At 37.7% G+C, this 13,628-nt stretch overlaps 1 protein-coding gene across 1 annotated transcript in view; it reads left to right on the top strand.

Annotated features, from left to right (window-relative positions):
• LOC126162089 (uncharacterized) overlaps positions 1 to 12,298 on the top strand; it is a 392,207-nt gene extending 379,909 nt beyond the window's left edge. Inside the window, exon 6 of the mRNA XM_049918367.1 lies at positions 8,438 to 12,298. Within this exon, the coding sequence (XP_049774324.1) occupies positions 8,438 to 8,812 (375 nt within the window). The 3' untranslated portion in view covers positions 8,813 to 12,298. The remainder of the gene's footprint in view (positions 1 to 8,437) is intronic.
• The last annotated feature ends 1,330 nt before the right edge of the window (positions 12,299 to 13,628 follow it).

The following is a 13,628-nucleotide window of genomic DNA, read 5'->3' as shown; positions in this document are numbered from 1 at the left end:
AGAAAATGCTGGTTTGAGTTCAGTGCTTATTCTTTCTAGGTAAATGTAAGTTCAGTCTAGATCTTGTTCCATGGTCATGGACAGAGCTGTTTGTGCAGTAATTACCAATGTTATTTTTGATGTGAACAACTGACTGGTAAATATATTTGCATGGTGCAGTTAAAATCCCCAGTGTTTCTAACAGATCTTTACAGTGAGCTCCATTATTGTTTTTGGTTATTATTCTTACGGCCATTTTCACAGTTTGAAAATTGTGGTCATATTTTAAGCATTTGTTTCCCAGAAAGTAGTGCCATAGCTAAGAACAGAGTGTGAACATAGTGGGTGTTGTGCACAAAAGACAGGACTCTAAGGGCATAACATGCTACATTCTGTTTGCAAGTATGAGACAGGATCAGAAAGTAACACACAATAATTTTTTTCTCCCATGGTATTGCAGATGGACTGCTGAAGTTTCTCAACAATATTGTTTGAAGTTTGCACTACTGAGGGTATTTTGTTTTCATGTGCAGCATCAGCGAGAGAAGCTTGAACTACAAAACAAAAGTGGCACGCATGTTACTGTCATCAGCTTGTGAAGATCAGCGAGGTGTATTTACATATTTGTGGGTCAAAGTGCATAAACTAAGTGAAATTCACCTTAAAATGTGTGACATGTTTGGGGATGACTGTATGGACCATAGCAATGTATCCAGGTGGTGTACATTCTTCCAAGAGGACAGTGAGAACCTTAGTGATTTGCAATGCTCTGGGCGGCCAGTAACAGCTGCAACCCTGCAGAATGTCGGAGGCATTGAAGCAGCAATTTTGACTGACTGGCGTGTGCAGCTGCAAACCTTATCGCAGTAATTCAACATCTCCTGTGGTGCGGTGTACAATATTATTCATGACATGTTGAAATTTCATAACTTTGTGCTCGCAGGATGCCTAACAACCTGACAGACAACCACCAGAACCAGCAAATGATGACAACCTTGGATCATGTTATGCTTTACACTGCAGAAGAGCATGTCTTTCTGAAAGGAATCATCATTAGTGATGGGTCGCAGGCATACCACTACACGTCTGAAACCAAGTAGGCCTCTATGGAGTGGAAACATGCTGGTTCCCCAGTACAAAAAGAATTCAGAGTGACTCAATCTGCTAGGAAAGTGCTTGTGATAGTGTTCTGAGATATGCATGGAGTGTGTTCTTGGTGGACTTTGCTGAATACAGGGCCACTGCGAACACTGCAGCCCATATGAAAACTTTGGTTAAGTTGTGTCATACTCTTCATGACAAATGTCACAGTGCTCACTCCCATGTTGCTGCTCCTGTTCGAAAGAAATTGCCAGATTTGTGTGGGAGGAGCCTGACTTTCATCTATTTATCTCCATGAAGAAATTGGCCAACGTTTTGTCAACATATGCGGAAGTGAAATCAACAGTCTGCAAATGGCTATACTCCAACCAAAAGGACATATTGAAACTGGTACCACAATCAGAGAAATGTGTTGAGAATGTTGGTTACTATGTAGAAAAGTGGTTAAAAGATGTAAGCTCATTTGTGATTTTTTTTTTAAATTTTTTTAATTTTTGTGTGCATTACTTTATGATCTTTGTGTGTTCAGGCCACTTCAACTGAATATCAATATTCATTTCTAGAAATTTGACATTTGTCACACTGTCTGTTGAGGTATTGTCTATATTTAATTTATGTCATTTCCTCTCATCAAACTGAAATTCATGACAATAGTTTTCTTCACATTCCCTGCCACTTTATTGCTTGTTAACCTATTGTAAACATCTTTGAGGGCTTTATTTGCTTTTTCTGCAAGAGGTTCTCGTGTTTTCTCAGTGATTATAGTGTTGCTGTTGTCAGAAAAGAGACATCATTGATATACAGTGTATCAGGAATGGTGTTGGTCCTAATAGGGTTCCCTGAGGAACTCCTTTATTGATGTATTTTGGTTCTGATAAATTTTATTCTTATTTGAGGTACAAGATGGAACCCAAAAAAAAGGAATTATTTTTTAAAAGCTATGTATTTTCAAATTGTTTACAAGAGAACCTTATCCCCTTCAAAATACTCTCCATTGAAACTAACATATTTGTCCCTCCTGTGCTTCCACTGTTTGAAACATTTTTTGTAGTCATCTTTAGAAATGGCTGACAGCTCCTTCCTCATTTTTTTCAGGACTTCTTCAATGTTGTCAAATCGGTGTCCTTTCATTCCACTTTTCATGTGTGGAAATAAAAAATAAAAAAAATTGCATGGAACCAGGTCAGGCCAGTAAGGTGCATGAAGCAGCAGAACCCTGGAATTTTTAACCAAAAACTGTCTAATAGAGAGAGCTGTGTGTGCAGGTGCATTGTCGTGGTGGATGAACCAGTCTCGTGTCTGCCACAAATTGGGTCTTTTTTGATGAGCATTGTTGCACAATCTTAAAACTTCCAAATAAAAGTTTTGATTGATCGACTGATCTGGGGAAAAAACTCTGGATGAACTACATCCGTGGCATCAAAAAAGCATATCAGCATTGTTTTGATGTTTGATTTGACTTCATGACATTTTTTGGATGGGTTGTTGATGATGTTTTGTGTTGGCTTTACTGTTGCTTTGTTTCTAGGTCATAACCATAGCACCATGACTCATCACCAGTAATGACCTTTGATAGAAAATCTGGATTAGTTTCAAGCTGTTGTTTCAAACTGCAATGTGTTTCAACCCAATGTTCCTTTTGATTGGCAGCCAAAGCCTGAGGAATAAAACTTGGCAGTAATCCTTTTCATTCCCAAAACTTCAGTTAAAATTCGCTGAACCAAGCTCAGAGATAACACACTAACTTTTGGCAGTTGATCAGTTGTCTGTCAGTGGTCTGTGAGCAAAAGCTCTCAAATTTTTTCAACATTTTCATCGATTCGGGCAGTTGATGGACACCCAGAATGAGGTTTGTCATCAGTTGACATGATGCCATTTTTAAATTGAGCAAACCACTCATACACTTGAGTTTTTCCCATCTTGTCATCTTGGTAATCTGTTTTTAAAATTGAAACAGTTTCAGCACATTTTCACCAAGTAGAAAACAAAATTTCACAGCTGCACATTGTTCACTTAAACTTGCCATCATAAAAACGAAACGAGAACAAAGCAGAACAATCACTGTGATGAACAGAACAAGTCAGGTTGACAACACAGAGGTCACTGAACTGGTAATGAGTTGTGCTATACACACCTATTGGCAGAAATGTGTGCTACACAAGCTCTGTCCTTGGCAATGTTATTAAGGTTTTTTTTTGGGTACCCCCTTGTATATGTTATCTTTGATCTTTGTACCCTATCTGGTAGGTATGATCGGGACCAGTCATTAGCTTCCCCTCTTGATCATAATGCTTCTAACTTTTACAGTAGAACGTTATGGTCAGCAGTATCAAAAGCTGTAGAAAGATTAAAAATATGTCTGTGACACACTTGTCTTTGTCAAGAGCATCAAGTACCACTTGTGTGAATTCTACTGTGGCTGACTCCATTCTTCTCACACTTTGGAAACCAAGCTTGATTCACTTAAAAGGTGGTATTTATTCAAGTAATTCATTCAAACAACTTTAATAATTGATTCCATTATTTTTGAGAATAGTTACAGCAGGGAAGTGGGCTGGCAATTTTGTTCGTCTCCTGCATTACCTTTCTTTAGTAGAGGTACAACTCTTACCTTTTTTAAATACACTGAAAACTTCATTGATGCAAAAAATTCATTTATTATGTTTGAAAGGGAGCTTATATGTTCTTTAAGCATTATTTCGGTGCACACATTGGTACTTCATCAAAGCCCACAGACATTTTGTTTTGCTGCTTATGTACAGATTCACTGTCTTCATTCTCTGTGGTTGGAAGTAACATCATCATGCAAATGTGTAATTATTTATAGGTGTTGTATTTGTTTTTGGGAATTTTTGTTGAAACTTCTCTGCAATACTAAAGAAACAGGCATTCACATAGTATGGTAGGTGGTGTGGATAATTTATTACTTTCTCTCCCACCATTATCAGTATATTATTATGCCTCTGTTTGCCTCTCCCTGTTTTCTCTTTTATAACATCCCACTGTGCTTTGCTTTTAATGTTTGAATTGTATATTAGTTTGCCACATTTTTTCCAGCTGTCTGCACCTTCCTATAGATCTTTCTGTATCTCTGATACACTCTAAACTCTGGCACCTTATGACTTTTTATGGATCTGAGGTAGTTAAGTTTTGGAGAACCTTTAACCGATCTCTCTCTCTCTCTCTCTCTCTCTCTCTCTCTCTCTCTGTCTCCGCCCCCCCCCCCCCCTCTCTCTCTCTCTCTCTCTCTCTCTCTCGTGTGTGTGTGTGTGTGTGTGTGTGTGTGTGTGTGTGTGTGTAATTTTGCTGTTATTATTTGGCAGAGACGGTTTGATAGTCCCCAAGATCTTTTACAGGTAGATCACATGTTTCTCTGTCCATATTTGTGGTCAGTTACTGATGCAGTCATTGTAGTAACCCTTATTGCTCTATTGACCAACAGGGACATGCCAAAACTCTGAGGGATATTTATGAGGGTGCCACTAGTTTATGGTATGTGTGTTTATATTTATATATAAAATTATGTTGACTTTTGTACTTGAGACTATATCTAGAACTTCCATTAACTCATTGAGAAAATTTCCACACTACCACTGGGAGATTGATACACACACAAAATGATTGATTTCTTGGTGACATCAAGCCCTGTTAATTCAGTAGCTGATATTTCAAAGTGTTTGCCTTCACTTACTTTACTAAGGTCTTCACTTACTTTAGTAAGGCCATGTCCTGATTTGAACTGTTTTCCTTTTCTGATAGACACTGATCAACCAGAACATTATGACCACTGACCTACTGTCAATATAAACCCCTTCCAGGCAATAGCAGTATCATCCAGCAAGGAATGACTGCTAGTCAGACAAATGCACAGTGCATGTAGTATCAGTGAGCTTGCTGTCGATGTGTAGAATGGGAAAGGCGCATGATCTATCTGATTTTGACAAAGAGCAGATTCTGATGGCCCAGAGGCTCAGCATGAGCATTTAGGAAAATGCACAACTTATTATGCATTCCGAACACCCAGTGCACCAAACACTCCTAATGTGGATGTTGGCACAGCGCATGGTCTGATGAATGCCGATACCTTCTTTATCGTGCTGATGAGAGGGCACAAACCTGTCGTCTTCCAGGGGAACAGCTGCTTGACACCTGTACTGCAGAACATAGACAAGCTGGCAGGGGCTCCATTATGCTCTGGGGAACATTCATATGGCCATTTGTGGGTCCAGTGGAGCTCATACAAGGCACCAGTATGGCCAGGGAATATCATACACTGGTTGCAGGCCATGTACACCCCTTCATGACGATCATTTGTCCTGACAACAGTGTCATTTTTCAACAAGATAATACACCATGTCACAAGGCCAGGAGTGTGATGGAGTGATTTGGGGAACACAGTGGCAAGTTCCAATGGATGTAATGCCCCCCCCCCCCCCTCCCTGCCCCCCAATCCCCCAGGTCGCCAGATCTGAATCCAATCAAACACATCTGGTATGTTACTGAATGTGGCGTCACAGCTCATTGCCTCCCTCCCCGGAATTTACTGGAATTAGGTGACTTGTATGTGCAGATGTCATGCCAGCTCCCTCCAGTGACACACCAAGGCTTCATTGCTTCCATGCCATGATGCATCGCTGCTGTTATCTGTGCGAAAGGTGGACATACTGGCTATTAGTTAGGTGGTCATAATGTTCTGGCTGATCAGTGTAATCCTTTGAAGTAGTCCTACAGTGTGAGTCTGTCCTTTCATACAATGATAATTTCAGAATTTTCTGAACTACCTTAGATACTCTTTAGGCAGGGGAACCTATTGTCTGGATTTATCCTAAAAAAGCCTTCTTCTCCATCCATAACAACAGGTATTTCACCATGTGTGGCATGAGATCCACCCCCTGCTGTACCAACCTTCCCTTCCCAGTCCTGTTTGAGTGTAGGCTATACCTAGTGAAACCCATTCCATTGATAATCCCAACAGGCACCAGAACAACATGTGCAAAGTCAGCTGCCATCAGTGCAATCTCTAATCCCACGTTAATCTGCCTTTGATTGGTTGCTAGCTTTGGAAACAATTGTGTGCTATAAAATGGGCTTACAACCTAAGACCTAAGCCATACAATAATAATAAAGTTTGGGAAACAAGGCACAAAAGTATTTTATTGAGATGCCGTACTACAGTACTTTTAACTTCTGCTTGATTTTGTGGGGATTTACAGTTCCTGTTGGCTGTCCCTGTAGAGCAGAGTCACACTTTAAAAGTAAATCAGTTGGCGTTTTCTGTGATTTCAGCTGTATAGAGTATAACATTTTGCTGAGGAAATAACAAAACATAACACTCCAGTTATATGGGTGTATTCATATTAATGCTGTCGCATAAATTTGATAATAGAAATAAGACATCTTCAGGGAGCATGCAGCTGTTACACTCAAATGACTGTGTGTTCACTTTTAATAGCATTTGTGGGTGATGATAAAAATGACTTTCAGCTGGACTTTGGTGAGTACATAAGAGTCAAAAGTGGTTGAACAAAGTTCTTTGTATAGTTGACACAACATTCAAAGGTGTGAAAATCTTGGTCATTTGCTAATCTGCATGTTTCTAAATTGATATTAATACAGTAGATTTCAGTCCTATAAGAAGAACACCTTCCTTCAGTGGCTGACTGTAAAAATAATCTTGGTGAAGTTGTGCAAAGCTTGCATCAGATATCGATCCTATGCTATTTGCACCACACAACTCTAATAATTTGTGGCTATTGTAATATACTTAACCTGTTGTGACACTGAAGCTGTTGCTCCTTGGTGCTGCTTGGTACTAGGCTAAGTAACAATGAAAAATATGCAGAATTTTATGGTTTCTGTTATGAATTCAAGATGTTGGGGGATGGGGAGGAGGAGAAGGAGGGGAATACATGATAGTGTTACATATGTCTCCTATTTTATCATCCATCTTGGTTAGAAGTTACACGGAAAAATTTTGTCCACCTTATGCATGAAGTCTGTTTCTATATTCAGTTTGTACTTGGTGCAAAACAACATATTTTTAAGAGAAAAGATAATTTTTTAAAGGTCCTTGTAGATGTATTCACTAGGCCTGGTGTAATTAAAGGTAACATTTATATAAAATTACCAAACATGCATAAAATGTGGTTTAAACAAAAATGTTGCCTAGCGCATATGTCAGTGCTATGAAATTGCTGACTGTTCCCATAAACAAGGAGGAGTCATCAATTTAAGTATCTGTGATCAGAAAAATACAGACTTTATGTTTATAGAAGCAGTTCTTATTAACTTCATCCATTAATTCCTCTCACATTTTTGAGTTCTGAATCCTTAGTGAAGAACTCCATCATTCAATTATTCGTATCACATCTCCTGATAGAAATAGGAAACAAAAAACGTTTCTTTTATCATATATTTTGTAAAGATAAGCTGATTAAAAAACATAAAATAGTTTCATGTGTTCTTTGAAAGTCAAAGCAGATTATCTACACATTTGGGAGTGTCTGCTGACTTTCCGTGCCAACCCCTGTATCAGTCACGTGTGGCCCACATTATATGACAATGCGTTTGAAACACAATATGTCTAATGCTGTTCATTTATACCCTTGCCTCCTCCACCCCTTATGCAAGTTTCTTGCTTCAAAACAACTGCTGCTCTTAAGTAAATAATACAGTGGTTGAAACATTCTTTGTCCCTAATACTGAGCAGTTTTACCATTACACAAAGATACAGCTAGTAATATACTTACTGCTTTCTCCTGACAAGATTATGGCTATCAGACCCTCTCTTTCTTGTTGCAAGACACTCTGCATATTTTACATTATTACATTACGACACAAAGATTACAACAAGTCTTATGCATAATATGTAACCCAGCAAGCAGAAATAATTATAACAGAACTAGTGGAAGCAATAGTGGTTACAGCAGGAAAGAAACACATTTGATATTCATTTATACAAGTGGAACTTCAAAGACAAATTATTGGCAGATTGATTTACACTATAGATAGTGGCAGCAATGAACATAAGAGTGGGTGGGCATTCCCAAAAGGCATGCAGAAGAACGTCTGTGAAGTTTAGAAGGTGGGAGATGATGGACTGGTGGAAGTAAAACTGTGAGATGGTTCATGAGCCATGCCTGGATAGCTCAGTTGGTATTGCCCATTGCCCATGGAAGGCAAAAGTATTGAGTTCAAGTCTTGGTTCAGTACACAGTTTTACTCTACCAGGAAGTTTCAAATACATAGATTTATGTTTGTTTATTGATAATGAAATGTGCATTATTCATTCTATAGAGTAATTTTACATAGAAACAATATTTGAATTATGTTTTACCCTCTTTGTGATTGTCAACAGGTTGCCCAGGCACAGCTTGTAAGCTTCCTGCAGGTGCCAATACAGACGCATGCTGTATCACCGCCACCTCCTATAGTACCTCCTTCGGCTGACGACAGTTTGAGGAGGCCCCTCACCACATTCCAGCCCCTGAGGAAAGTCAGCTCCAGCAGCAGCCGCAGCCCAGTAGAAAGCTCTGTGGATGTGCGACACAGCTTTGGGAATGGCCATTGCTGGGATGAGGATGAGGGTTGGGACTGGGAGGGTGAGGAGGGAGCGGGTCCTCCCAGCTACACTGCTCTCACTGACTGGTCTGCTAGTCATGATTATCTAGTAGATGACAGCTTCCTTACATTTGGCTTTCGGCCACAGGATGAAATTACCACTGAGCTGTGATTATCTACCAAAGTGGTGATATGTGACATGAACCTTCTTTTCCATTGAATAACACCAGTCATGGTGTACAGATACATGTAGATTTTGTGCTGATTGCTGATCTATGTGTGTAGCTGAAACCTACACACTGCAAAATCTGGCAGCTGTATCAGGCTCACTATATTATTATCAGTTTTCCATTTCCTTATAATCTTAACTTAAATGTGTTGTTAAGTGTCTTGTATGTCCGTTGAAGTAACACTTCAAAAGAATGGTCAAGGCAGTTCACATGACAGTGGGACAGTAAGCAGAAGACCAAGGCTTCCAAGTAACCTTCAGAAAGTCTCCAGTGCATTAGACTGTTGCAGATATTCAGGAACCGGCATTGAAATGATTACCACGATTTTCATCTCCATCTCAGGCAAGCATTTTACACTTGAACTGATGTTCTTGAGAAGTAATTGTTAATGTATGGTACAGAGATATTAGGGAAACCTGGAAGTAACTTGTCTCTTTAGCATAATTTTATATGGCAGAAAGCCGATTGCTTAAGATATTTTGCTTATATGTTATTTGTTGTTGTAAAAAAATTTACTTTTTTTTCCCTAAACTACACCAGTAAGCAAAATTGTTTATCAAGGGTCATCATTCATTGCGCCATGCTTTACTGTTATATTCCGTTCGTCAGCCATTAGGATTTGCTAATATCTTCAGTGAAACTTCACATAAAGAGTCTAATACGTTGCACTGTGTCACTTGCAGCAATGTGCTTGAAGTTTACTGCTGTATGATTTTGTTATTATCAACATGAAAAAATCCCTTAAAAAAGCAGGCCATGTAGGATTTATTGTATTGTGTGTAAATGGCACTCATAAATCTTAAATTTAGTTGAAACCTCCATACTAGAGTTGTGCTGAAGAGCACAAATATTTACAACTTTCATTACTATATTGTGCAAAATATCTTTCATTTACAAAACTTTATTTCCTTTAGAAGCAGTATTATACTGGAAAATGTTGTTGATAACTTAGATAGATTGGAACATCCAAGTTAAAATTACATTCTCACTTCTTTAGAAATGTGTGAAATTGACTCATCACACTGGCGTGGAAAACATGGAACACAAGTATGTGTGATGGTAGGTATGGCAGATATTTTCTGGTAAAAGGTGACTCTACTTGTAACTGGAAGTACTGTAATTTGAATTTGTTTTGTGGCATATTTTTGACATCTTTAGAATTATTGTGTCGTAGTAAAGTACAAGTCTCTGTATGAAATCATGTGAGCACTGTGAACCAAAAGTTGCACCAAGTTCAATGTATATGAATACAAAGTATTGATCAGTTTTTCCACATTGTGAGTAAATGCTGTTTTAGTAAATACCCTTTGCTGTTTGTTCCACAGTGATGCAAGAGATATTGATTTGGGTCTATGATGAACACTGAATTATGTATATCAATTATCGTTTACTTATCACAAATCTTTTTGCTGTGTGTTATGACTACATCTTCATTCACTCTGCTGCCATTTCCTATCAGTTCCTTTTATTACTTCCATCTCACTGATACCGAATGTATGAAGTTCACATTACTAGTATTATTTTTAAAAATTTGTACTCTGAAAACATCACAATAGTAGTCGCTGAGAGAAACATCTTAAGACATCATGTGTGAGACACAAATGAATGCACAGAGCATATAGAGCAAATAATGAAAAAAGTGACAAAGAATTTTATAGATGTTTTCTTCGGTTGTTCAGAACTCTCCTTAATGAGGCCACTCAGGTAATGGACTTGTACATAAAAATAATATAGATGTTGTTTAACTTACAGATTTACATTCTTCTTCAGAGTTGACAGGAACAGCCACACATTTGCAAGACTGATATCATATTGCTTTAAATGCTAATGTAGGCTGGAGATAATATTTTCTTGAGAATAGGAGTAGGGAGAAGCAGAAGGAATTTGTGTGAAATGAGAAGAGGTTTAGGCAAGGGGAGAGGAGGATTGAAGTTTTAAAAAGGAGCAAAGATGAGCTAGAGACAACTTTGCTCACAGGGAGAGAAGAGCAGGAAGGGAGTAATGATCATTAAATAAATAAAAATAAAACAAAAATTACGGGGGAGGAAGAAACATAGAGCAAAGAAGAGCCAAACCAAATAATATTAAAGCAATGAGAAGGGAGACAAGAAGAAAGGAATAAATATATAAAAAATCAAGGAATGGGATAGTAACAAATGAAGGATTTAGAAGGAAGAAAACGAGAAAGGGAATAGATGTGTGAAAGTGGAAAGATTGCAGAGGCAGGCAAGGACCTAAGTTGAGAGCATAGGGTATTCTGGGTGACCTAGTTGTTCTTATCAAATGCAGATGATAGAGAATAGAGTCCGGATGGCATAGGTTGTAAAGTAATTGATAAGGTCTCCTGATCTGGGCAGAAACAGTAGCACATTTTTAATCTTATGGTTGTACGCAGCTTGTGGCTTCTGATATGAAATGGACAGCTGGTTGGTAGTCATGCCCTCAGAGAATATTGTTGATTGTAACTATCAATCTGTAACATGGTGGCTTTCATATTAATGTTTATTCAGACTCTCTTACTAATGAGATGTTTGTAAGATGTTCATGACAGGCCTGAAGAGGAGCTGATGGATGTGTACGTGGGACTAGTATTACATCTCATTTGCTCACAAGTCTGTGACTGCATGGGGAATGAAGTTGATAATATGAGCGGTATATGAATGAATCAGATTAGTAAGGTGTTTTGTTGACCGCTGCATGTTACTTTGTGGGATGTAAAATGATTTCGGGAATGATTTTAATGGGACATAATGAGATGTAATCAAAATATTGAGTGAAAGGCGTAAGTATCTAAACAAGGTTACACTAGGTGATAAGGTGATTGTGTCTGTGGCTGTGGAATGGGAGTGCAGGAGGTGTTTGGAGAGTGAAAAAATATTAAATGGATGAGTTGTCATTGTCATTTAATGTTCACAACTCTTGTTTGTCAGAATTGTAATATATATGACTACCATTGAAACTATTTGCATAAATTTCAATAAAAATCCAATAAAAATGAAGAAGTAATCATCGGACACACACAGAAACAATTGTTGTTTAAAAGCCTTCAGCAGAGGCTTATCTTGAGGGATTGTTTTCTTAAAATCAGTACTGTATCTTATTCAGCTTGGGTCAGTGGAACAGATGACAGTTGACAAAACCAAATTGACAGAGACATGTTTATATGTGCCACAAATAAGGGCCTGTAAGAGCTTGATCACATTATTGGTAAATTACAGAATTATCACAGGTTTAGTTCCAGAAACTGAAAAATAAACTTTGTAAAATTCTAACTGCCACATGATGTTCGAGTAACTCATTGGTAATGCCAATAACAGAAACTGAAAATAGTCACTGTGTTATACTTGAGTCATGTACCATTGTATCATTGTTTCATGCAGTATGATACTCCTTATTGTAACTAAAGAAAAAAAAATAAACAAATAGAAATGTGTGTGTGTGTGTGTGTGTGTGTGTGTGTGTGTGTGTGCGCGCGCGCGCTTGTGCGCGTGCTTGTGAAACAACCATAAAGTATTTTGTCAGATATTTTGTAGATAATTATAGGCTTGTGACAGCCTCAACTTGTGAGCATGTACAACATAATCTTGCTCAACTTGTAAAGTTACCTCTTTGATCACTCTCATGAACAAGATGCATACATTGTGACAAGAAAATTTAACAGTGTATACAACCTTCAACACTGTGAAACTTTGCAGATTGAAATGCTGGACTCTCATGATTTTTTAAATGGTTTTGAAAAGTAATGTTGGTGTGTTAAAATACGATCGCAGAGATTATGTGACACATGCATTTAGTGATCATTGTAATAAACATGCTTATTGATATTACATATAAAATGTGTATTTTTCTAAGTGACAATTACTGTGTGATATAAATTAATATAAAACTATGTTAAGTTATTTATCTCTCGTTATTGAATGTGAGAATTTTATTTTGTAAATGTAACAAAAAAATACAAAATGGAGATTATTATAAGCCTTTTTATGTCCTTTGTCCAGCTGTGGCTAGTTTATCCCTCTCTCTTTCGCAATTTCACCTTACGTTTTTGACTAGGCACCAAATATTTGTTATTCATATTTGCATCTGTGAAAGATTTCTTCATTGATATTTCTAGGAGATGAATATTTTACTGCACTGGTAATAGTTCTTTGAGAAATAGGCGTGGATCTCACCACAATTTTCTTTCTTCTTTAACTGATATGGTATGGATAAGAATCTTGTGTGTGTAACAAACTTTTGTGCCTTGGATGTGGGCTGTGTGTTCTCCTTTCTTGATACATATTTTTGGTATATACATGTGTGTGTGTGTGTGTGTGTGTGTGTGTGTGTGTGTGTGTGTGTGTGTGTGTGTGTGTGTGTTTTTAAAATTCTTGAGATAATGAACTACCAAAGAAAAATGAGGATTTTGTTTAGAGAAGTAGGATGTTGTTATATGAGTAGTAACTTATTCCTTTACTCACTTATTTCAGGGAATAAAATTGCCATGTTCCTGGCTGGTTATCCAAAAATGTTATTTGTTGATGAATGTTGCTTAAAGACCAGCAAGTAATAATCAATACTGTATATTATTGATATCTCAATAAAACATCCTACCTGATCACTGTACAAAATATTGTGTTTGCATTCATTATTTAGCAATTACACAGTCACTGGTCAGTTAGCAAATAACTTGTAACTGATCTTTTTTTATTTCCAGAACACCTTTTATTGTTGTTGTTGTTGTTGTTGTTGTTGTTGTTGTTGTTTCTGATGGATACA

Source organism: Schistocerca cancellata, chromosome 2 (assembly GCF_023864275.1).
Source record: "Schistocerca cancellata isolate TAMUIC-IGC-003103 chromosome 2, iqSchCanc2.1, whole genome shotgun sequence".
Taxonomy (NCBI): Eukaryota; Metazoa; Arthropoda; class Insecta; order Orthoptera; family Acrididae; genus Schistocerca; species Schistocerca cancellata.
The sequence above is the reverse complement of the archived record's forward strand: the minus strand, read 5'-3'. Positions and strand labels throughout refer to the sequence as shown.